The sequence below is a fragment of the Oryctolagus cuniculus genome, chromosome 10 (genome assembly GCF_964237555.1).
Source record: "Oryctolagus cuniculus chromosome 10, mOryCun1.1, whole genome shotgun sequence".
Classification (NCBI taxonomy): Eukaryota; Metazoa; Chordata; class Mammalia; order Lagomorpha; family Leporidae; genus Oryctolagus; species Oryctolagus cuniculus.
The window spans coordinates 122270556-122292491 of record NC_091441.1 but is presented as its reverse complement, the minus strand read 5'-3'; the positions used below and the strand labels follow the sequence as shown (position 1 = coordinate 122292491).

The following is a 21936-nucleotide window of genomic DNA, read 5'->3' as shown; positions in this document are numbered from 1 at the left end:
GCGCATCCAGAAGCAGCAGGGCAGGCTGGGTGGGAAGCTTCCTCTGGTCACGTGAGGGAGTCACAGCGCTGGTGTAGATGGCAGCGGGATGTCAGCTTTGTCACTGGCACGGATGGTGAGCGAGAACGCGGCTCGGGTGCACGCGGGAACCGCAGAGCAGGCGGACTGGGCCTCTGTACGGGCTCTGGCCTCCCTCACTACAAACTGGCGGGATGGAGGCTCAGCTGGGCACCCGAGCTTCCCTCCCCTCCCAGGACGAAGAGGGCGTCAGAGCAGGAAGTCCTGGCTGCTTTTCATTCTTGCTGCTGGGCGAGGAGGGCGGGAGGCGAGTAGGGAGACGTGTCTGCTGGGAACCCTTGGGCACATCTGAACGTCAGCTCCAGACCAGGGCCGGGAGCTGGGGCTCTCGCATCTGATTGCACTTGAACCCCCCTCGCGTCCTCTGGCCTTCAGAGTGTTTAAAGCGCTTGAGCTGGACTAGCCGGGGCCAGGGCGCGTGCGTCCTCTCGGCTGGCCCTGGCTTTCTTGCCCTTTCCGTCTCCTTCTCTAAGTCACGCCTCTCTGGTCCTGCAGGGCCCTCCATGAACCTTTGACACACACATCATGTGGCTCTCGTTGCCGCGTGGAGAAGGCCGCCTTTGATTATTTCCAATTACTAAATTATTAACGAGATTTAAATTGACTGTGATGAGGATGTGAGAAGGCGGCTTTGCTTCTTTCTACTTGTAATTCACCCTGAACCAGCAAACGGTTTCCCTGCCTGAACAGGAGGGCATCGGTGGGAGTGGACGTCGGTGGTTAATTGGGATGAGGAACACAAGTCATTATCTCTGAGAAATCTGAAGCGTATTGGGGCAGTGGTCGCCTCTCCAGGAAACAAATTAGCCCGATGTTTACAGACACTTCGCTTCCCCCGGCTGCTGGCCTGGGAGCCCTGTGGCGTGCGGGGGAAGTAGGGGACGTGTGGGTTAACGGTGGTCCTGGCGTGTCTGTGAGCCCGCCTGCTCATTTGCATGCATGTTTCTCATGTCCTTGACTGCTGTGTCTGAATGACGGAATCTGTCTGAGCTTCTGCTCCAGAAAATCGGGGTGCCGGCTTCCAGCTGAAACCAGTAGTGTGATTAGGATGAGTGCCGCGTAAAGGACAAGCCGTAAATTATGGGCCGAATAGCTCTTCCTCCTGTCTGGCGTCCCCTGTGGGTGCCCTGACATCTAGAGGAAGCCATGGCTCGGCTTTAGCTCAAAGGGAAAGAGAGAGAATAAAGCAGCAGGCCACACGCTGCGCTGGGAAGGTTGTGGATGGCGTGGAACTTGGGAAGATGTGACCTACTTTCTCCGGAATGTGCGGCCGTGGGGAGCCCTGTGATGCGGGAGCCCTGCAGCTGGGCTCGGCCCCGCTCCGTTCCCGGGCAGCCGAGTGATGCCGCGCACGCGCCGTCTCCCCTACACCTGCTTTGTCTCCTGCAAAATGGAGACCGCTTGTCTCCCAAAGTCCAGTGAGCCGGAGAAGAGGCACTTAGCTGGAGTAAAGCACTCTGGTCTCAGATTCTTGTGTTCCTCAGCCAGCACACATCTCTCCAAGTCTATGCGCCGACTTAGGCTCCCCAAAGAAAATGAGCTGGAAACGTGGACACTGCACCAGTGCAGACTAAGAGCGCTGAAGGGAAGAGAAAGGAATCCAGTCAAACGGTGCTCACGAGGTGCGGCTCTGAACGCGTGTTGCTCTCCCCGGCCTCAGTCCCCCTGCGCCCCGGCAGCAGGGAGTGCTCTGTGGACTGGTGGCCAGTGCCACCGTGTTTGCGTCGCTCTCACGGCCACCGTCCCCCTGCTGCCGGTTACCCAGGAGCAGGACTGCGAAGTGCGTGATTCTGTGTCTGAACGCCGGGCCCTGAAGATGCGCCTGACCCCAGCAGCGAGTCCCTCTCCTCTCAGGAAACGTGGATCACGGCTGCACATCTCCCCAGACTGGTGCTGGCGGCCTCTGTGCACGTCACCAACCCCGCACATCCCCGCCGCTCCCGCGGTCCTTGACAGACCAGGATCCGGCTGTCCTGATTCCACGGCTGAGGCCGGCGGTGTGGGCAGCTGGGGATCGCGATTGATCTCTGATGACTTGTGCTTCATCAGGTAGCAGGTCCGATTCCCCTGTATCTGATTGACCTTCTCGGTGAGGTTGCCCTCCCTTCTGTAATGCCAGAGGATCCGTCTGTGCCCGGGAAGATGGATATCAGCTCATTCTAATCAATAGCCTACAAGAGGTGTCGCCTGGCTGTGGCCGCGGTTATCTATAGCTCCTGACCCAACGGGTACTGCCATTCATCAGATAACCTGATTGCATCTGCAGCGCCCGGGATAGGAGCGCCCGGTGTTTTTAGGCAGTGTGCAGACCGGCTCGCTGGCTTAGTAAAGTGCACACTTTGGTGTTCTGGGTGACACCTATTAAAAAGAGGGGGTGGAAGACCCCTGTCTCTGCCTCTACAACATGTACATTGGCGTGGGAGCCCCAGGGGAGTAGGGCAAACCGTGGATTCCAGTGCGTCAGGGGTGGTGCTGGCTGGCGAGGGTGGCCGAGGACAGCAGGGCCGTGCCGGGACCACGAGGGCGGGCAGCTGCGACCCCAGCCTCTCTCCTGACTTAAGCGTCCCTGCGACGTGGGGCGATCTTGGGCTGCTGCTGGGGTCCCCGACAGACGCCCCCCGGAACGTGTGCCAACCACTGCCACTCTCCTGGCCGCGGGGTGAGCAGGCGTTCCCGCCGATGAGCTAAGGGCTTCAGACACAGGAGGAGTTTGTTCTCAGGACGGACGACCTGACACCACGCTCAGGCGCTTGCCAGGCTGCACAGGGCCCCCTTTGCATCGGCACTTTCGGGACAATGCTAACGGCTCCTGCCAGACCCTGGTCTTCCGACACCGTGAGTGCAGTAGGAAAGTGCCCCTCTCCCCAGACTGAGGGAGCCTGCCAGGCTGCGTTCCACCCGTCACGGAACAGGGAGACAAAGCAGGCAGAATTTGGTGAGAGTGAAAACAGCAAGCCACAGACACAGACGCAGAGAGCAGGAGGAAGCGTACGTGGAGGCTCGCTGACCGTGGCGGCGAGGACTCGGGTGTGGGTGCTGGGGGCTCCTCGGCCCGGCTCTGCGACCTCCCTCCACACCCGCCTCTGCACGTCTTCGCCAAGCTCCATGCAGTGCCTCTGGGAAGTGGGAACGGCGCCCACCCTTCCTCATTGCTGTGCCGCCAGGCGTGGTCAGGCAGCGCTGGCAGCCGCGACCTCTGCCACCTGGGGGTCTTCTCCTTCCTGAGACCCTGTGGTTCCAGGTCTGCACCTGAGAGCACCCCCAGGTCCTGGTTAAAACGCCCCCTCTGCGGCTTGCTGACGCCGCCAGGGCCTGTTTTCTCATCCCTGAGGTGGGGGTGACAGTGTCTCCATGACAGTGCTTTCTCGATGTGGAAATTTCCACACAGCAAGTTTCATGGAATCGAATGGTTTGGAGGCAGGCATTGTGGTGCAGCAAGCTAACCCACCGTCTGTAATGCCGCCATCACATATGGGCGCCAGTTCAAGTCCCAGCTGCTCCCCTTCCCATCCAGCTCCCTGCTGTGGCCTGGGAAATCAGTGGAAGATGGCTCAAGTGCTTGGGGCCTGCCACCCTCATGTGAGGCTGGCAAAAACTCCTGGCTCCTGGCTTCAGACCAGTCCAGCTCTGGCTGTCGCAGCCATTTGGGAAGTGAACCAGCAGGTGGAAGACCTCTCCCTGTCTCTCCCACTCCCTCTCTGTAAACTCTGCCTTTCGAAGAAATACGTAAACCTTTAAAAGAAATAGCATCATTCAGCCAGGCCAGGCGGAGTAAATTAGGAAGTCCAGAAATAGAAGGCAGTAGAAAATGATCTTACACAGCCGGTGAGGTGTGGGCGGGTGAGTGGGAAGGCACCAGAACACGGGTTCACAGAAGCCCTTGAACCACAGCCGCCAGCAACAGTGGATGCAGCCGAAGAGAAGCAGTGGACTCTGATGAGGGTGACTGTTAACCAAAACAGGCCCAGAGACCGGAACTTAATGAACAGATCTGATTACTGGTTTACTCTGTTTATGTCTCTGGGCCTTTTGAGAAAGAACCGTGACATGCAACATTTTTCAAGAGTGTTGTGTCTTAAATGCAGGACAGCACTCGGCCAGGCATTTCTCGGGCCTTTTCTGTCCTGCAGTAAAGTAGGCTTCGCTTTGCCCATCAGCTACTCAACTAATCCATTAGGATAGCCGTGGCAATCAGCGTAGCCGACCATCAGCGAGCTCGTGGAGTTATTCCCCGGTTATTAATCTTCCAGCTCAAGGTCAGCTTGTCCTGTCTTAAGCATTTTTCACAGTGTCTGATGATGTTCAGAGAGTTAACAGAGGCCCCGGGATGTGGACACAGCAAGCGTGATGATCCCTTGACTCCATGCCGGTCCAGGGAGCGTCTTCAAACTCGGTGCGCTGCGCCGCACGGCAGCAGGAAGCACCGGAGCCGTTCCCCTGCGAGCTCCCACGCGGGGGCAGAGGGGCCGTGCACCGTGATCGCTTCCTGATGACACCTTCAGGGCAGCAGATCGCTCGGAGCATCTGTTACCAGTTCCCTGGCTGTCAGTTTCATGTCTCCTTAGCTCCCTTGTCGGCTTGGTAGATTTGTCCTCACCTGGAGGCCCACAGCATTGCTTGGGAGGTTTGTACGGACCCTTTTCCTTAACTAAGCTTTCTCTTCCCTTCCCCAATTTCTGCATGTTTGGGGGAAATTGTGTTCCTTTGAGAGTTCTTATATTTAAAACCTGTGGACCCAGGCACAGATAGGATCTGTCATGATAGTGTAAGTGATGATGGTGACGGTGACAGTGACAATGGTGACGGTGACGATGGTGACGGTGACCGTGATGATGGTGACGGTGACCGTGACAATGGTGATGGTGACGATGGTGACGGTGACAGTGATGATGGTGACGGTGACAGTGACAATGGTGACGGTGACGATGGTGACGGTGACAGTGACGATGGTGGTGATGGTGACAGTGACGATGGTGACGGTGACAGTGATGGTGGTGACGGTGACGGTGGTGATGGTGACAGTGACGATGGTGATGGTGATGATGGTGATAGTAACAGTGACGGTGGTGATGATGGTGACAGTGACGATGGTGGTGATGACAACGACAACTGAACTGTATCAAGTGCTGAAATGTTCATGGCGTTACACGCAGCCATTGGACTGCTGCAGGGAACAAAGTGGCCGACTTCTTTCCCATAGTCCGTCAGCTAGAAGTGGTAGAACTGACATTCACATCCTAACTTTGCTGACTTGAGGGCTCGGTCTGTGGGAGCCGCCCTCTCTCTCTCTCCAGGGTCGGATGGTCATTTCCAGTGTGGACCTCTGGGGTGTGGCCTCCGTCCTGGCACCTGAGAGAGGTTCTTCTCCCTAGGGCTTCTGTCATCGGTACAGCATCAGCTGGGATCCCTGGGAGGGTGCGGCATTCATTGAGCCCAGCGTGAGGGCCACGCTCTGGTCATCAGGGATGTTTGTCGGATGCTTCGCGGGTGACACGCTCTGGTCTCCCAGCTGTGCGTCATCCACCCGCTGAGTCTTCAGAGCCCGAGAGGCACCAGTGGTTGGGGTCCTGAGCAGACCAGGGACTTCTCTGAGGCCGGCACAGACAGTGCTGGGAAAAATTAGAATTCAAGAATCCCGGCTCCGTTGTCCGCAGGTCTAACCTTCAGACCGTCTCTCGTGCAGTTTTCCGTGTACACACCTTGAAATGGATGCTTTCGACCTGGAGGTGTTTAGATCCACACGTTTTTGCTTCCTCTGAGCAGAGGCTTCACCAGCGGAGCTGAGCTGGGGGTGATGGGTGATGGGGGCCCCGGGCAGTGATGTCAGAGGGTGCGGGCGCCCGGGGCGCCTCCCACCTCATCTCCCGGGCTCAGCCGGGCTGCCCTCCCCTGGGGTCCTGACTCCTGCCGGGAGATCTGGATCAGACACCTCACGTCACATTCTGTCAGAGTAAAAAGAATTAGGCAAAGCCCACTTATGCATCCGTCTTGGCGGCCACCCAGGTGCCCACTTCACAACAAAGAGAACGGTGGGCTGCCGACCTCTGGCAGTGGGCCCGGTAGCTTATAGGGCGTTGGGTCAACCGTCCTGTGGCAGATACCTGCTTTCTCCTCCGGTGAGGTCGTGGCCTTGGAGAAGACGTAGTAGACCAGCAGGTGCGCAGTCTGTTCAGCGGTGACTGCCGAGTCCCGTATTATAGACCTGCAAAGGCTGCCTGCAGATGACCCGCAGGTGACCACAGAGGCTCAGGTCAGCGCATCCCTGGACGCCGCTGCGCTGTCTCACCGTGTTGGTGACAGCGGTGAAGGTGCACCCGGGCAGCCTGCTTTACACACACATCAAGCCTTCTGTCGAGAGAAATAGGGCTGACGGCTTTCTCGAGGTCTTAAAAGAAGGTAACCTCTCCCGGCACAGAGGGCAAGGCCATGTCTGTGGCCGTCGTGGCCACCCCGCAGCTCTGTGTGGGCTCCGCTTCCTCACTCTGAGTCGCGCCCCTCCCCTGTCCTGCGCTTCTTGGCTCTGGCTTTGCCACCTTTCGTGCCAGTTCCCCAGCTCCTCCTGGGCAGTTTTCCGGGGACCTCTCCTGCTCTCAGACCGTGCCTGCACATAGTCCTCTGACGTGAGCAGCCAGGGTGCTGTCGGAGCACAAAGTGTCTTTGCATCCAGCAGCCAGCTTGAAGCACCTGGCAATGGGACGTGAATTCCTGCCCTTGGGTATTCGCACTTGAACCAGGAATGACTTTCACTGCCCAGCCTTGGAACTGTGTCGTACTCCAGTGAGCCCGCTCCTCAGACTGTCTCCTCCTCCTCCTTCCCAGGCAAATCACCGCACAGATCCTAATGGGAACAGTTGCATCGCACGCGGGGTAGCTGGGTGCCTCTTGATGGTTTATGAAATGTGATCAAATCCATTACCCGTTTTGAATTTCCTAGTCATCTCGGGGTGCCAAATCCCATAACCTCCAAACTACAGATAAGAAAGCTGCAGCTCAGACGACGCGTCGGACGGCTTCTTGGTGGAAACGATTTTAGCAAAACCAGTGCCTCTCAGAGAAGGTCTCTCACTCCCTGGGAAGTCGCTTCCAGCTGCTGCTTCTGAGTCCAGCTCTGGGCCTGGCCGATTCCCAGAGGCCTGAGTGTCCGGCTCATTTCCCACAGTGCCCTGGCCAGCACTGGGTCCTGTGTGAGTGGCGGTGCCCTGTGGAGCTGTGCAAAGTGCCAGGTTCCGGTACGGTGGCCACATGTGGGGAAATGCAGCAAATCCCGCTGTTCTGCCTGTGAGTGTTTGTCTGCTTGATCCTGCCGCAGTAGACAGAGCTTCCTGCACTGCAGCCCAGAGAGGCACCCTGGGGACGTGGCGTGAGTGACAAAGATGGCGTGTGCACATTTGTAACACGCCAGGCTCTGCCTCTCTCTCCCCTGCCCATGCGGAGCTGTTAAGGTCTCGGGGGTCATCTAGAAGGCGACACATACCCTGGAAGGTCTGAAAAGATGTACAAGATGTACTGAGAGAGGAGCATGGAAATGCACACACACGTGTGCAGGTGTATGTGCGTTCATGTGCAGGTGTATGTGCGTGCACACGTGTGCAGGTGTATGCCCACACACACGTGTGCAGGTGTATATGTGCACACAGGTGTGCAGGTGTATGCCCACACATACGTGTGCAGGTGTATGCCCACACACATGTGTACAGGTGTATTTGTGTGAAGGCACACGTGTGCATGTGTATTTGCGTGCACACACGTGTGCAGGTGTATTTGTGTGTGCACACACGTGTGCAGGTGTGTTTGCGTGCACACACGTGTGCAGGTGTATTTGTGTGCGCACACACATGTACATGCCCAGGCAGTCTTGCGATTAACCTAAATCTCGCCAGAAAGCCCTTTCTCTTTTGTGCTGAGCAAATCTCTCTGTAAAACGCCCCGGCAGGCTTTAGTGCGGTGACAGCTTGGTGTTTGCAGGCTGTGGTCACCCTGGCGTGAGTATTCCCTGATCACCATGGCAGAGCCATGAACGTAGGAGACAGGGCAAGTCCATCAGGAGAACGTGAGACTTGGCTGTGAGCCATCTTCCCCCTTGATCTTCAGACCCCATTCGGTGGCAGCAGCAAGATGCAGTTACGTGCCCGTGGCTGCGCTTGCCAAGGGGCAGCTGGCCAGACCAGGGCTCTCTGGTTGGGCCTTCTAGGAGCAGAGCTGGCGTGTTGTCCCACAGACACTGCCTTCTCACACTGAAGGAGAAGAGAGCTGTGTGTTTACGTGAAGGGCACGGGGACAGAGGGAGAGACAGAGATCTGCCATCCGTTGGTTCATTCCCCCAAGCACAGGCAACACCCAGAGCTGCTGGGCCAGGCCCAAGTCAGGAGCATGGACTCCACCGGGTTTCCCACGTGGGCGGCAGGAGCCCAAGAACTTGGGCCGTGGTCTGCTGCCTCCCAGGTGCGTTATCGGGGAGCTGGATGGGAAGTGGAGGGGACCCCTCGCAGGCCCCGAATGTGGGGTGACTGAGCGGCAGCGTCACCTGCGGCACGAGATTCATCGCCCATCCACTCTGTAAGCCCTGTGGGGTGCTGCCCCCAGGGAAGGGGGGTCCTGGTTCTGGGGGTGGCAGAGCCCGCTGCTGTCCGCCTGCGTCTTCCTTGCTCTGTTTCTCTGTTTCCACCTCTCGTCTGTGGCCCAGCTCCACCCACCGTCCTCTTCACAAACTGGATCTAAGTTCTAATTATTTGATGTCTTCGGGCTTTTATGCCCTGGTGCCTAACTCTCTGAAAACATGGGAAGTTGTAGACTCCCTCTGAAAATAAACTGAATTAAGTTGCTTTATGCTCCTCTGACCCTCAATCGATTTCTTTTTCCTTTTCGGGTCAGCAACTCTCAGACAGAAACGTTTCCTGTGCCTGCGTGGAGCGCTGGACTGAATGTGCGGTGACCCCGAAGCCCCCGGCGGTTAGCTCTTCCTCGCTGCAGCCTTGTTGCTCGGGACAAAGAGCAGCCGCGGAACCGCAGCTCTCCAGTGTCTCCTCCTCCTTCCTTCAGATCCCCTCGAAGCGTCCCTGACCGCACCCTGAGCCAGCCACGAAGGGGAAGCGGGGCTCCTGCAGGCCCCCAGCAACCCCCCTTACCCAGCAGGTGCACAGCGCCCCACTCGCAGTGGTAGGGCTCTGAGCAGGGGCCCGTTCAGAGATAAACCCCCAGGCCGGCCGGGCAGCAGTGGACCGGGTGGCCGGGCAGAGGGTGGTGGGCCTTGTTCTACAGAAAGCTTTGTAAATCAGTCCTGCTCACATCACATACAGGAACACAGCTCGGAGCACCCACCCAGGGACGACGCCCTGACGGGAGCTGCACCCGCCCCCCCACAGCCCCCTTTCCAATCTGCAGGCGAGCAGAGCACCTTGTGTGACGGTGGGCGAATCCTGGCCGCTCTCCCGCGGCAGAGCCCTCAACCCAGGGGGTGTGGAGTGGGCAGTTGCCTGCAGGCCCGGATGGAGCAGACGGGAGGCTGTGGTCTGCTCTTCGGCTGAGACGTCAGCGCCCTCTGCTGTCCGGCGCGGCCTGCAGTGCCGGGAGCACTCGCTGCTGCCCAGGAAGGACAGTGGACGCAGCGCCTTTCCCACTCGCCGTCCTGGCCTCGTGTGCGTGTCCCTTCGCCGCAGACAGGAAGTGCTCGCTCTCGTCTCAGCAGCTGCAGGCCACGGCAGTCAGTGCAGGGCGCTGTGCCCGCCCTCAGCAGAGGCTCCTGGTGCCCTGCGTCTGCCTGCCTGCCTGCCTGCCTGCCTGCCGCGGGGTTTGCTGTTTCGCTGACACTAACGGGATTCTCGGGAACCCTGGTGCCCAGTGACTCGTGCGGCAGCGCTGCTCGTCTGCAGGAGGTGCAAGCAACAGGCCTATAATCCCTCCTCAAACAGAAAACAACTCCAATCATTACCGGAGAAAAATGGTTCTCCACGGGTGGAAGACATGTGTGCTCGCACCGAGGATTCTTCCATCACGGTGAGACGCGTGCCAGGAGTGGAGCTTCGTTAGAGCTCGGCTTAAAGACGCAGTTTATTTAACTTGTCAGTGACAATGGACTCTTCCAATAGTGGTTGTTTAAAAATCACAAACAAAGCTGCAGAAAGAGAACGAGGGAGCAGCTTGCGCACCCCTGCACCCCTGCACCCCTCACCTCTGTGGTTGCCCACTGCTTCCCCCGGCCTTCTCCTTCCCCCGGGGGCTGACACACCTGCAGACAACCCTTCGCACGTGGGAAGACGTCCCTGCTGCGAACCCTGCTGCTGAACACGCCCCACGTTCAGAACCAGGAGGTTTCTTCCCCTTGGGGCAGGCGAAAAATGAGAGCAGATTGGCCGTGAGCAATATTTTTCAGATAAATTACAACTCGCTCTTAAAACAAGAAAAAAAAGATCTGATAGAGACGTGGAGGGCGTCGTTAGCACAGGCCTCCTAATTGAGCAGATACTTCATGTTGTCCGAGTGGAGCAGGCAAAGCCGAGCGCTGGGGTTGTCTAGGGCGGCCAGCATTCCCGGGACCCAAACCCGGCCACCCTCTGCTGGCGTGGGTGGCACAGTTTCCATCTGTGGCCGTCACGCTTAGCCGGCAGCTCTGCTGTGTGTGTCCCAGCGCTGGACAGCGGATCGGTGAGCGGTGTGCTCGGGGCGACGTGGCAGCGGCTCTGCAGAGGGCTCTGCTCCTGCCCAGTCCCGGGGTCAGCCTTTGCCTGGTGCCTCCTGCCCATGCCATTCGCCGAGCGGCACAGGTTGTTCAGAGAACGGGGGCTGGGTCCTGGGGCCAGTGCCGCCTGGCACACATCGACTAAAATCCTTGGCTCCTGGCAGTGCCCCGCGCCACTGCTGCCTTCCCCGGCCTGAAAGGGCAGATTGACTTGTCGGCAGCCAAGAGAGGATCATTTTGCTTTTCTCTGCTGGTTTTTGCTGGCTTCCCAGCAAAGCCACAATTTAATTTGCTTTCAAAAAAAAAAGGACAGGAAAGATCAACAAGGATGCTGCTGAGAAAAATAGCACGTGTTTGCTTTAAACTTTTAAAAATTGTCAGTTTGCAGGCATAGCTACTCAATGGAAAACAAACCTCAGCAGTAAATAGGCATGTCTAGAAGAACTGAGGATTTTGAAAAGAGCAGTAACTGCAACCAAAATGGGTGGCTGGAGACAAACCAGATGTGCAGAAGCCGGGTGTTGGCCCGTGGTGCTCCGACCGCGGGTGTTTGCGTGAGGATTCTGTGCGGGCGGTGAGGAGCTGAATCAGTGAAGTCGTGACGATGCTTTGGCACGGACACCTGTGCGGAGGCGGAGTCTGGCTCCCTGACAGCGACAGCGACCACAGCCTGCACCCGGCTCTGAAGCATTTAAAGGGGACCTGTCTGTGGCCACCCAGGGACAGAGGGGCAAGCCCTGTCCCGCAGAGGTGGGGAGCCCTACCTGCAGGTGTCCCGGATTCATGGAACCAGAGTGGGAAGATGAGTTTATTTTGGTGGCAAACCTTTGGAAACCCACGCATGGTTTCTTCATGATGCGCATTCTCTATGAGCCGTTTACAGACTCCTCATATTCATGGATTTCTTAGTGTTTTGCACAAAAATAAGCTTACCATTTATTTGCATTTCCCACGCACTCTGTGAAGTACCCTGATGTTTGGCTTCGCTATGGGCTGAGAGCCCGGATCCCTCACAGCAGCTGACTCGTGAAGACTCAAACGCTCGGACCGAATGAGCTTCCGCCAGAGCTACAGCGGCCACGAGGGCGTCCACTGCCGTACGAGAGCGGCAGACACAGGAGGTGCCCTGCTGACGGGCGGCAGGAGAGCTCTGGACCACAGAGGGTGCACAGGTTCTGTGCCTGACCCGCCCGGGGTCTCATTCCCTGACAGAAGCAATTGGCTTCCGCAAAGTAGCTCACGGGGAAAGCAGGAGCTGGACCTGATAGTGCGCTTGCTGTAGTCGCTGCTTTTGATGCGGAACCTGATGGCCCGATGGAGAACAATAGTTAGAAAATTCATCGGGCCGGCGCCGCGGCTCACTAGGCTAATCCTCCACCTTGCGGCACCGGCACACCGGGTTCTAGTCCCGGTCGGGGCGCCGGATTCTGTCCCAGTTGTCCCTCTTCCAGGCCAGCTCTCTGCTGTGGCCAGGGAGTGCAGTGGAGGATGGCCCAAGTGCTTGGGCCCTGCACCCCATGGGAGACCAGGATAAGTACCTGGCTCCTGGCTTCAGATCAGCGTGGTGCACCGGCCGCGGCAGCCATTGAAGGGTGAACCAACAGCAAAAAGGAAGACCTTTCTCTCTGTCTCTCTCTCTCTCTCTCACTGTCCACTCTGTCAAAAAATAAAAATAAAAAAATCATCGTTTTTTCTCTGTTTAAGAATAGATTATACTGCAAAAGCTGAATAGGATTCCAGGTGACATCCTGCTCCTCCCCATGTGTTTGACTGCGGTGACGCGGGTTTGATTCCTGGTGTGCAGTGCCCCCGGGAAGGCCGTGCCTGCCTCACTCACCTTGTGGGTAGCTCGGAGCTTTGGTGTTGCAGCGCCGTGCACCCTGGAGCGAGGATGCGGTGACCGGGCTGGTTGTTTTATGTGAGTGTTCTGGGGCTTGTTGGGAGGCAGTCAGCAGGCGTTCCTTCTGCCCTGCGCCCTTCCTTCCCGTGTCCCTGCCCTGCCCACCCCTGAGGGGTCACTCCAGTGGCTGGGGTGCAGACAGTGAGGTGGCTGAGAGCTGCGAGGCCTGTGTAAAGCGATCCACGGCCCAGAGGGGGTGGTTAGGGGTGGGACAGAGAGGGGGACAGAGGAGACAGCTGGTGAGGTTGGGGGTTGGTTGTACTAACGGAAAGTGATTAAGCACATGGGTGAATGTTTCCAGGATACGCTGTAGAAACGGCCACATCAGTGTGTCACACACCTGTGTGCACACCCCCGTCCCAGCTCTGTCAGCCCCCAGCAACAACGGGCACACTTGGTTTCTTAAAACCAAGGACTCAGAGTCTGCCACTGTAAAGAACCATCAGCTGGCTCCCTCCCCAGGTGGCTCCAGCAACAGGGGCTGGGCCAGGCAGAAGCCAGGAGCCAGGAACTCTAGCCAGGTCTCCCAGGGGGTGACAGCCACCCACGTACTTGGACCGTCTTCCACTGCTTCTCCCAGACACACTGGCAAGGAGCTGCGAAGGAAGTGGAGCTGCTGGGGCTCAAAACAGCGCCCATATGGGATTGTGGGCAGTGCTTAGCCCGCTGAGCCACAGTGGCTGGCCCCTCCATGAACTTTTTGAGGTACCCATGCCTATGTGTGCTTGTGTGTGTGCACATGTGTGTCCACGTGTGTCACTCGAGAGCGAGGAAATAAGCCAACACGGTGAAGCGTTAAGTACTGATGAGTTCATGCTTTTCTGGCAACTTTCCTGAGAGTTTGAGATTATTCTAAAACATTTTTTCAAAAGCAAAAAACAAAAAGGACAAAAATGTGGCCTTAGAAGCCAGAGACGTCATGAACACAGGTGCATGGCGGGGCGTGCATGGAAGCCCCACACGCATCCCCAGGGCCCCCCTCCTGTGTGTTTTGTGTTCAGCCCGCATCAGGGTACCCAGGAAACACACAGGGGCTTCCTGACCTACAGCACCGGCCGCCCAGGGCCCCGTGCTCCCCTCACCAGCACAGCCATCCAGCGTCTGCAGGAGCTGATGCGGCCCCCAGCAGGCCGAGCGGCTCGGCACTGAGAGGCTGAGCTACCAGTGCCCATGAACTCCGCGGCAGGAAAGGCTCACTCCCGAGTTCCAGGGCTAGGCTGGTGCCCTCCAGGCAGGCACAGGCTGCTTCCTCCTGGCTTCTCCCCGGGTCTCCTGGCCTCCCACGGGGAGGGTGCCCACCTGCACTTGCAGAACAGACGGAGGTCCCCCAGAGGCAGCCGTTGCCCTGTTGCAAAGCACAAACCCTTGGCGAGTTTCCCCGTACAGAGCCGGCAGGTGCCTGTTTGTCTTTGGCTCCTTGCTTTCTGCTTTGAGGCAGCACTCAGTAAGCTTGCTTCACCGGCTGCGTGTAAACCCCTCAGTCATGTGAGAACCACCACTGGGCCTCTGGCGTCTCCTCTCACACTGCGCACAGTCATGTGAGAACCACCACTGTGTCTCTGGCGTCTCCTCTCACACCGTGCACTTCCGGTTGTTCGCAGCGGCTGCATATTCGTGAGATCCTCTGTGAACCTAGGTGTGCTAACCTGTCAGTGAGTCCCGAAGGTGTTGCTGGTATACTCTGTCTAGTGCACAAGGCAACTGGGCTTTACCTCTCTAATCTGGAACACTGTGCTGTTGGTGCAACCCAAGACTGCGTCTGTTGTCTGGGTGGCGGCACAGACCCGGTGCACACTGGAATGCTCAGGTGCCGCCCGTGTGAACTGCCAGTGCCCCACCCCCACGACCCAGACAGCTGAGCTGAGGGCGGTTTCCTGCCTCTATCCCCATCACACTAAGTCCCAGCAGGAAAAGGCTGGTGTAGCTTGAAGTCTGGGAGTCTGGATGCTCATCTCCTGTTTAGGACTTTCCTGTAAGAGGCACACTTCATGCAGGATTCAGAAAGATCCTTTATCTGGCACTGATTCTATGTTTTCTGGATTTTTACTGCAGTTCACCCCCGGGTGGCTGCTCCAGGATTATTGTCGTCATTTATCAACAGGCTGTGGCGGGCAGGCCATGTGACCACCATTAAAAACGCTCTGTGCAGTCTCCTCTGTGCCACTTGAGGGGAGCTGGTCGTCAGCTCTCGGACTAGCTCAGGCCTTTGAAGGATCCCATTTCTTGAGTTCTCTCTATAAAAAATTATTGTTTTTAAAAAGGAGATACTAGAAGGCACCATGAAAAACCATTGCAGTCAGACCTTCGCTGACAAGGGATGGAGCAAAGATGACTGAAACACACATGCTGCAACTTTCTGATAGCAGCACGTGGCTGTCGTCCAGAGTGAATGAAATGCAATGAAACCAGGAACTAGAATGGAGTGGTTGGCGTGGCGCAGGGAAGGTACCCACAGAACAGGATTCTCACCGTAGGGACCCCTAAGCACCTGTTACTACAGAAAGCCTGGGCACAAGCAAGTGGTGGGATTAATGCACCTGATTGTTGATGTGGTTGTTAATTCAGTAGCAACCACGTCCTCGTGGGGGTGATGATCTGCAGAACAAAGCACTTCTGTCGTCTGTGCATTCTAGCAACACTACAGAAAGTAAAAGACGGCATTGATGGTGGGGTGGCAGGTGCCCGCAGCCCATCTGGGTGTTGGTTCAAGTCCTGGCTGCTCCACTTCTGATCCAGCTCCCTGCTGACGGCTTGGGAAAAGCAGGGGAGGATGACCTAGGTGCCTGGGCTCCTGCTGCTGTTTGGGAAACCAGGAGGAGGCTCTCGGCTCCTGGCGTCAGCCTGGCCCAGCTCTGGCAGTTGAGTCATCTGGGGGATGAAGCAGTGAATGGAAGATCGATCTCTCTCTCTCTCTCTCTCTCTCTCTCTCTCTCTCTGCAACTCTCACCTTCAAACAAACAAATCTTTAAAAAGAAAAAGTAAAACAAAGTCTTTAAACTCAGGAAGGTTAAGCACTCAGTATTTTTTTAAATTTTTAGTAAAGTTATACAATTTCATGTATTTCACTTAAACAGATTTAGGAACATAGTAGATCCCCTCCCCCAACCCACACTCCAACCCTTCCTCCCCCTCCCTCTCAGATTCCCATTCTTAATTTTTACAATAATCTGTCTTCAGTATACTTAATGATCATACAGTTAACCCTACTCTAAGTAAAGGAGTTCAGCAGACAGTACGAAGAGAAATAAAACAAACGCTGCTCCTCATGGAGGAGACAAGGGCTGTGAACAATCCTCTGTTCTCACAGTGTCTGCTTCACTCAGCACATCGCACTTCAGGTACTCTGTCAGTTACTCAGAGCAGGGAGCACACATGGTATCTGTCTTTCCCGGACTGGCTTGTTTCACTAGGTAAAATGTTTCCAGTTGTGACCATCGTGTTGCAAAAAGCCATGAGGAACTGCACATCAAAACCACAGGAGGTCACCTCTCGGTTAGAATGGCTCCCACACGGAAATCAACAAGCGACCAGTGCTGGCAAGGATGTGGGGAGAAGATACCCTGATGCGGGGAATGTAACTGGTGCAGCCACTGTGCAGACGGTACGGAGGTGCCTCTGAAACCTGAATGTAGACCTACCGTCCATCCACTCCTGCGAATTCACCCAGGCAGAAGAAATCAGTATATGAAAGAGTGATCCGTAGCCCCTTGTTCACGGCAGCACAATTCACGGGAGCTAAGACACGCACTCAGCCCAGATGTCCAGCAACTGTTGATTGGATGAAGAAAGTATGGCGTATGTACACCATGGAGGACTACTCAGCTGTAGAAAAGAAATGGCCTCTATGCTTAAGCATGTGTGGTGGTCAGCAGTACAGGCCAGCCACAGGGAGCAGAGCTGAGGGTGCCTTGGTCCTGATTAACGTTGCTGTTCAGTGGCATCCAAGTCCAGCCGGCAGCCCCCGTCTCGAGTTCTGAGTGCCTTGGAGAGTCCTGTGCGTGGACCAGGAGCCAGATGGCTCTTCATAGGTCCTGCACCTGCACGCAGGTTCTTCTTGATCGTGACAACTGGAAGTCGGAGGAGGAAGTCGGTCGCTCTGCAGGACGCCCCTGCATGTCCGCGTACACACGTGGATTCAGTCTAAGGAGGGAATCGGCGGACAGCATCAGAGTTCAGAACACAGCAAACAGGAGCAGAAGCCGATGCACTCTGAGAGTCTCTCTGCCGAGGCTTTGAGCCCGCCTGGTCCCAGGGAGGCCTCGGGTGTGTGCAGGGTGTGGTCTGCTTCTCAGGGACCCTGGCTGTGCCACGTCTCAGAGCGGGAAATCGGCACGTGCCACATGAATTCAATCAGCAGCCGTGGGCGTGGCCCTGTGCCCGCTCCTTGGCTGAGGTTACTCCTCGGGTCCTGAGACCACAGGCAGCTGAGGCTACCAATGACAAAAATCCCCCAGATCAAGAGACGAACGTTCCTTCTTTTAAATGGTGATGAATATAAAGGGACCAAGTTTCTTGTATCTCCTGTACACAGCTTTAAGGGCATGATGATACTTCCTACCGTCCTCTGCTCCCTCCCTCCCACCCTCTCTCCTTCCTTTTCCTTTAATTTTTGCAGTGACATACTCTCAGGGGACTTTATAGTCACAAGGTTAACCCTCCACCAGATAAAGAATACAGCAAGTAAGGAGAAAAACCACTGTTCTTCAGTTGTATAGACAAGGGCTAAGGAATAATCAAATCTCAATGTCAGTTTCACTTATATACACTGCACTTCTTTCTACTCTATATATTAGTTACCACAGATCAGGGAAAACATTTTACTTGTCTTTTTGGAACTGGCTCATTTCACTGCACATGATCTCCCATCCGTTTTGCTGGAAAAGAGAGGATTGCATTCTGTGTGTGTGTGACTAGCATCATCCCACATTTTCCTTATCCAGTCACCAGCTGATGGGCACCTGGGTTGATTCCATATCTTAGGTATCGTGAGTTGAGCTTCCGTAAACATGGGTGTGGCACAAACCTTTCTTTAGAAAACAAAGCCAGTTAACAACGCGAGCCTAGGACAGACAGTGCAGCTCAGGGAGTTAAACTGCCGCTTACGGTGCCAGCATCCCGTATGTGCCGGTTCCTGTCCCTGCTGTTCTTCTTCCAGTCCAGCTTCCTGCGGAGAAGCAACGGATGATGCTGCAATTGCGGGGTCCCCACCACCCACACTGGAGACTCGGATGAAGTTGCTGGCTCCTGGCTTCAGCCCAGCGCTTGCTCGCTGTGTGTGTGTATGTGTGTGTGTGTGTGTCTCTCTCTCAGCCTAGCACTTGCTTGCTGCCTCTCTCTCTCTCTCTCAGCCCAGCGCTTGCTTGCTGCCTCTCTCTCTCTCTCTCTCTCTCTCTGTCTCTTGGTCATTCTGCCTTTCTAGTAAATAAATCTTTAAAGGAAAGTGTGAACCTGACTCTCAGGTGGCTCCAGGCTTGGGGCACATGCCAGTTCCTTGCTGCTTGCCCGGGAGCTGTCAGGAGAGAAGGAGACATTCCCAAGGAGCTGAACTTGGACATTTGGCTGCACTCCTAAACCTGGGGCCAGAGCCGGTGTCTGAGCTGTGAGCTCCTCACTGCCAGCTGCCTGGCTGGGGCCGTAGCTCCGGACTCCTGCAGGAAGCCGGCTGGGGCCATCTACCGCCCACGGCAGGACTCCTCTGAGATCCTTTTGCATTTAAACGTCTGTTGCCTACACAGAATCAACAGTGCTCTCCCTGCGGCCTGGTTAGGAATCAGAGAATCCACCACGGAGGGGCTTAGCAGGCCTCGGGGGCTCCGTGACCATGGCTGGTGCCCGCCCGGCTAGCAGGCAGCACACGGTGGCGCACACGTGTTGGGTGACGCAGTGAGTGAATGAGCGTGGCGGCGTCACGACATAAAGCTGTTTAAGATGGAAATCGCAGCTTCTTCACCGAACAGAAGCCAGGAGGGCATGTGGCTTCCGTTTCAGCCTTCACTGTGTAGATGGAGAAAGCGTAAATGCGGAAGTGTTGGTGGCGGCGGGTTCCGTCAGAGTGCGGCTGTCCCCAGAACTTTGCCTGGAATAGTGTCTGTTCCTGTCTGCTCCCCTCATTTCAAAAATCCGGTCTGTGTCCATTCGCTGGGGTCCAGGAATCCGTGGAGCAGATTCCTCCCGCGTGCTTGGCTCTCTGAGGGCTCCCTTCCCTCTGCCGCTCGCCGCTCAGGCTGGGGCCTGTTTATTCCACTTCCACCAGGGGTCATTGAGAAGGCAGCGGAGGTGCATCCCACCCGTGAGGCAGCCTCCCGTCGCGAACAGCCTGAAGTCTGCTCTTTCTGTGTTTGGATAAAAGCCTGGGAAACCTGACTTAAATACTCTCTGAAGAGAGATCTTCAGCGTGGGTTGTGGAGAAGTAAGAATCGTCAGGAAGGATGGGCGTACGGCCTGGCGGTCAGGATACCCGCATCCCCTGTTGTGGTGCCTGGGTTCAAGTCCCGTCAGCAGCTCCTGGCTCCGGCTTCCTGCTAGTGTAGACCCCAGGACACAGCAGGTGATGGCTCAACAGCAGGGCTCCTGTCACCCACGTGGGAGGCCCGGATGGAGTCCCCAGACCCTGCTTCAGCCTGGCCTAATCCTGGCCATCTGGGGACGTTTGGGGCGTGAACCAGTGGGTGGGAGGTACATCTCTCTCCCTCTGTCTCACACATGCGTGTGCTTTCTCTGTCGGTCACTCTGCCTTTTAGAAAGAGAGTCTTCAGTAAATGTTTGAGGTAGTGGATATCCAGTGACCCTGATGTGGTCACTGCACGTGTCTACATGTGTCTGAACATTGCAGCCCAGAGCTACACACAGTTATCATGTGTTGATTAAACATGGAAGTGAGGGCTGCCGTTGTGGGTTGTCAGGTTAAGCTGCTGTTTGCAAGGCTGGCATCCCATACACTAGTGCTGGCCAAGTCCTTGCTACTCTGCTACCGATCCAGCTCCCTGCTCGTGTTCCTGGGAAGGCCGTGGGAGATGGTCCAAGTCATTGGGCCCCTGCCACCCGTGGGGTGGGCCATGATGGAGCTTCTGGCTCCCGGCTTCAGCCTGGCCCAGCCCTGGCTGTTGTGGGCATTGGGGGTGTGACCCAGCAGATGGAAGATCTCTCTCCCCTCCTTCCTGTCACTGTACCTCTCAAGTAATAAAGAATAAATTAAAAGTCTCCTATGAGATAGAACGTCACAGTTCCCAGGGGCTCACTGAACACGTGCACCCACAGCGCCACGAGTGCGAGCGAGGTTCTTGTCCTGTTTGGTTTGTTTTCGTTTGTCCTCCATGGAATTGTTTAGTTTTTTTCCATATACAGCGATCTCTAGGATATGAGTGGACTTGGAACTTCGTTGTTTACGTGGCCTTTCCGTGGAATGTAGACTGCTTCTCGTCCCTGTGATCTCTGCCACCACGTGTGGACATGCTTTACTGAAACATCAGGGAGCAGATGTGAAGGGAGGTCGGGAGTATAACGGTCTCCACCAAGCAGGCCCATCCCATCCCCCGTAAAATCTCACCAGTGGTCTTTATTGTAGAGAAGGGACAGGCACCTGTCATGGCCTCTGTGATGCCCGTCAGGATTCATAATTGCAGCATATTTACAATAAAATCTGCCAGGTTGCAAACTTCCAGTTTGAAAACAAGCAGTACTATAAATATAATAGCACATCAGGCAGACTGGAGCAATGTCTTGACGGATGTAAACATGCTTCCGTTATTTACGTAGGCAGGAAGAGGGTGTGGGCAGCACATTCACAGCGATGCCAAGCCGAACAACTGCCGGGTTAGGAATCAGAGCCGGGCGAAGCTGCACCACAGCGAGAGCAGGTGCACCGTGGGGGAGGTCGTGTTGGTTTGGGTTCCGGCCTTTTGGCCCTTCTTTTAATTGTCCTGAATTTTCTAAATTGACTGAAACATGTTTCACTTTTTCAAATTACAAAAACTCCCACCAAACTTCAAATCAGCGTGGATTTCCTGCGTGCCCTCCGCGGGGCTGGGGTTCTCCAGGAAGCCTGGAGGGAGAGCCTTTCACCCCGCGCTCTTGGCCTGAGCCCGGTGGCCCACAAGCGCCCCCATACACGTGTCCTTCTTGGTGACGTCCATGTCCCCACGCGCATCTGGGCTCCCAAGGTGGGGGAGGGGAGGAAGTAAAAGTGCTTCTCCCTGCTCTTGGCGTCTGAGCCGTGGTTCCACGCTGGCTCACAGCTTTGCCGTCGTGTGTTTTGTGTGGCCCCTGCAGATCCGACACGCGTGACGGTGCCCCCGTCCAGCATGGATGTCACTGTGGGAGAGAGCATCGTCCTGCCGTGCCAGGTGACACACGATCACTCGCTGGACATCGTGTTCGCTTGGTCGTTTAATGGACGCCTGATAGACTTCGACAAGGACGGCGACCACTTTGAGAGAGTCGGAGGGGTAAGTGTTGAGGGGAGGCTGTGCGCGGGAGGCCAGCAGGAAGGGGATCAGGGCCGCTGCTTTGTGGTTCTGAGCGATTGCTCTTGGATAGTTGTTGCTCCTCTGGGCGTCGTAGCCGCGGCCCTGCCTAGCGTGGCCTGCGCTGAGGGCACACCCCTGCCCATGAAGGAGGCAGCCGAGGGCCCCCAGGCCCTGCCCTTCCCCCGCGGCTGCTGACGGGCGAGCTCAGCTTCAGACCCACCCGTGTACCCCAGAGCCTGACTGGGGCGTGGGCGAGGCGTCCTTTCCTTGCAGGATTCTCAGGTGTGCGTTGTGTGCCCGGTGGCTCAGGTAAAAGACCATCACCCCAGGCGCAGACTTGCCTTCTGGATTCTGAAGGTCGGATCAGATTATGGTCTCCAAGCAGTTTGAATCCAACCAATTGAACTCTCAAAAAATGCCTTAGTTTCTGCAGAAACGTCTGTTAGCATCGAGCAGGTGCAGTCTGGAACCAGCTTGTGTCTAGCACCACGATTCTCACCCCCGCTGGGGCCATTCCCCTGGGTGTTCCCAGCAGACGCCGGCAGAACGTAAAGCCCCGCCCACCCTCCGGGCTGCCCCGACTTCGTGGTGCCCGGCCTCTGGCCCCAGCTCACAGAGGCGTGCGGGCGACTTCAGGGGCTTGTTTTCCACCCAGCGGGAGTCCCAGTCCTGGGCATGTTTCTGCCTTTCTCAGAGTTTGAGTCACAGAGCACTCGAACGACATGGACGACTGTTTTCTGAGTTCTCGTAGGAGTGGCGTCTGCCTGGTTCCATGTCCGACTTGTGGGGGCCAAGTTCGTTTGTCCCAGCCAGGGATG

General features: G+C 56.3%; 1 protein-coding gene across 7 annotated transcripts in view; it reads left to right on the top strand.

The window, feature by feature from the left end:
• Nucleotides 1-21936, top strand: part of CNTN4 (contactin 4) — a 734964-nt gene that overhangs the window by 691978 nt on the left and 21050 nt on the right. For all 7 annotated transcript variants that reach the window (XM_051831896.2, XM_051831894.2, XM_051831892.2 and 4 more), the window contains one exon: nucleotides 20922-21097. In XM_051831896.2, coding sequence (XP_051687856.2) covers nucleotides 20922-21097 — 176 coding nt within the window. The remainder of the gene's footprint in view (nucleotides 1-20921; nucleotides 21098-21936) is intronic.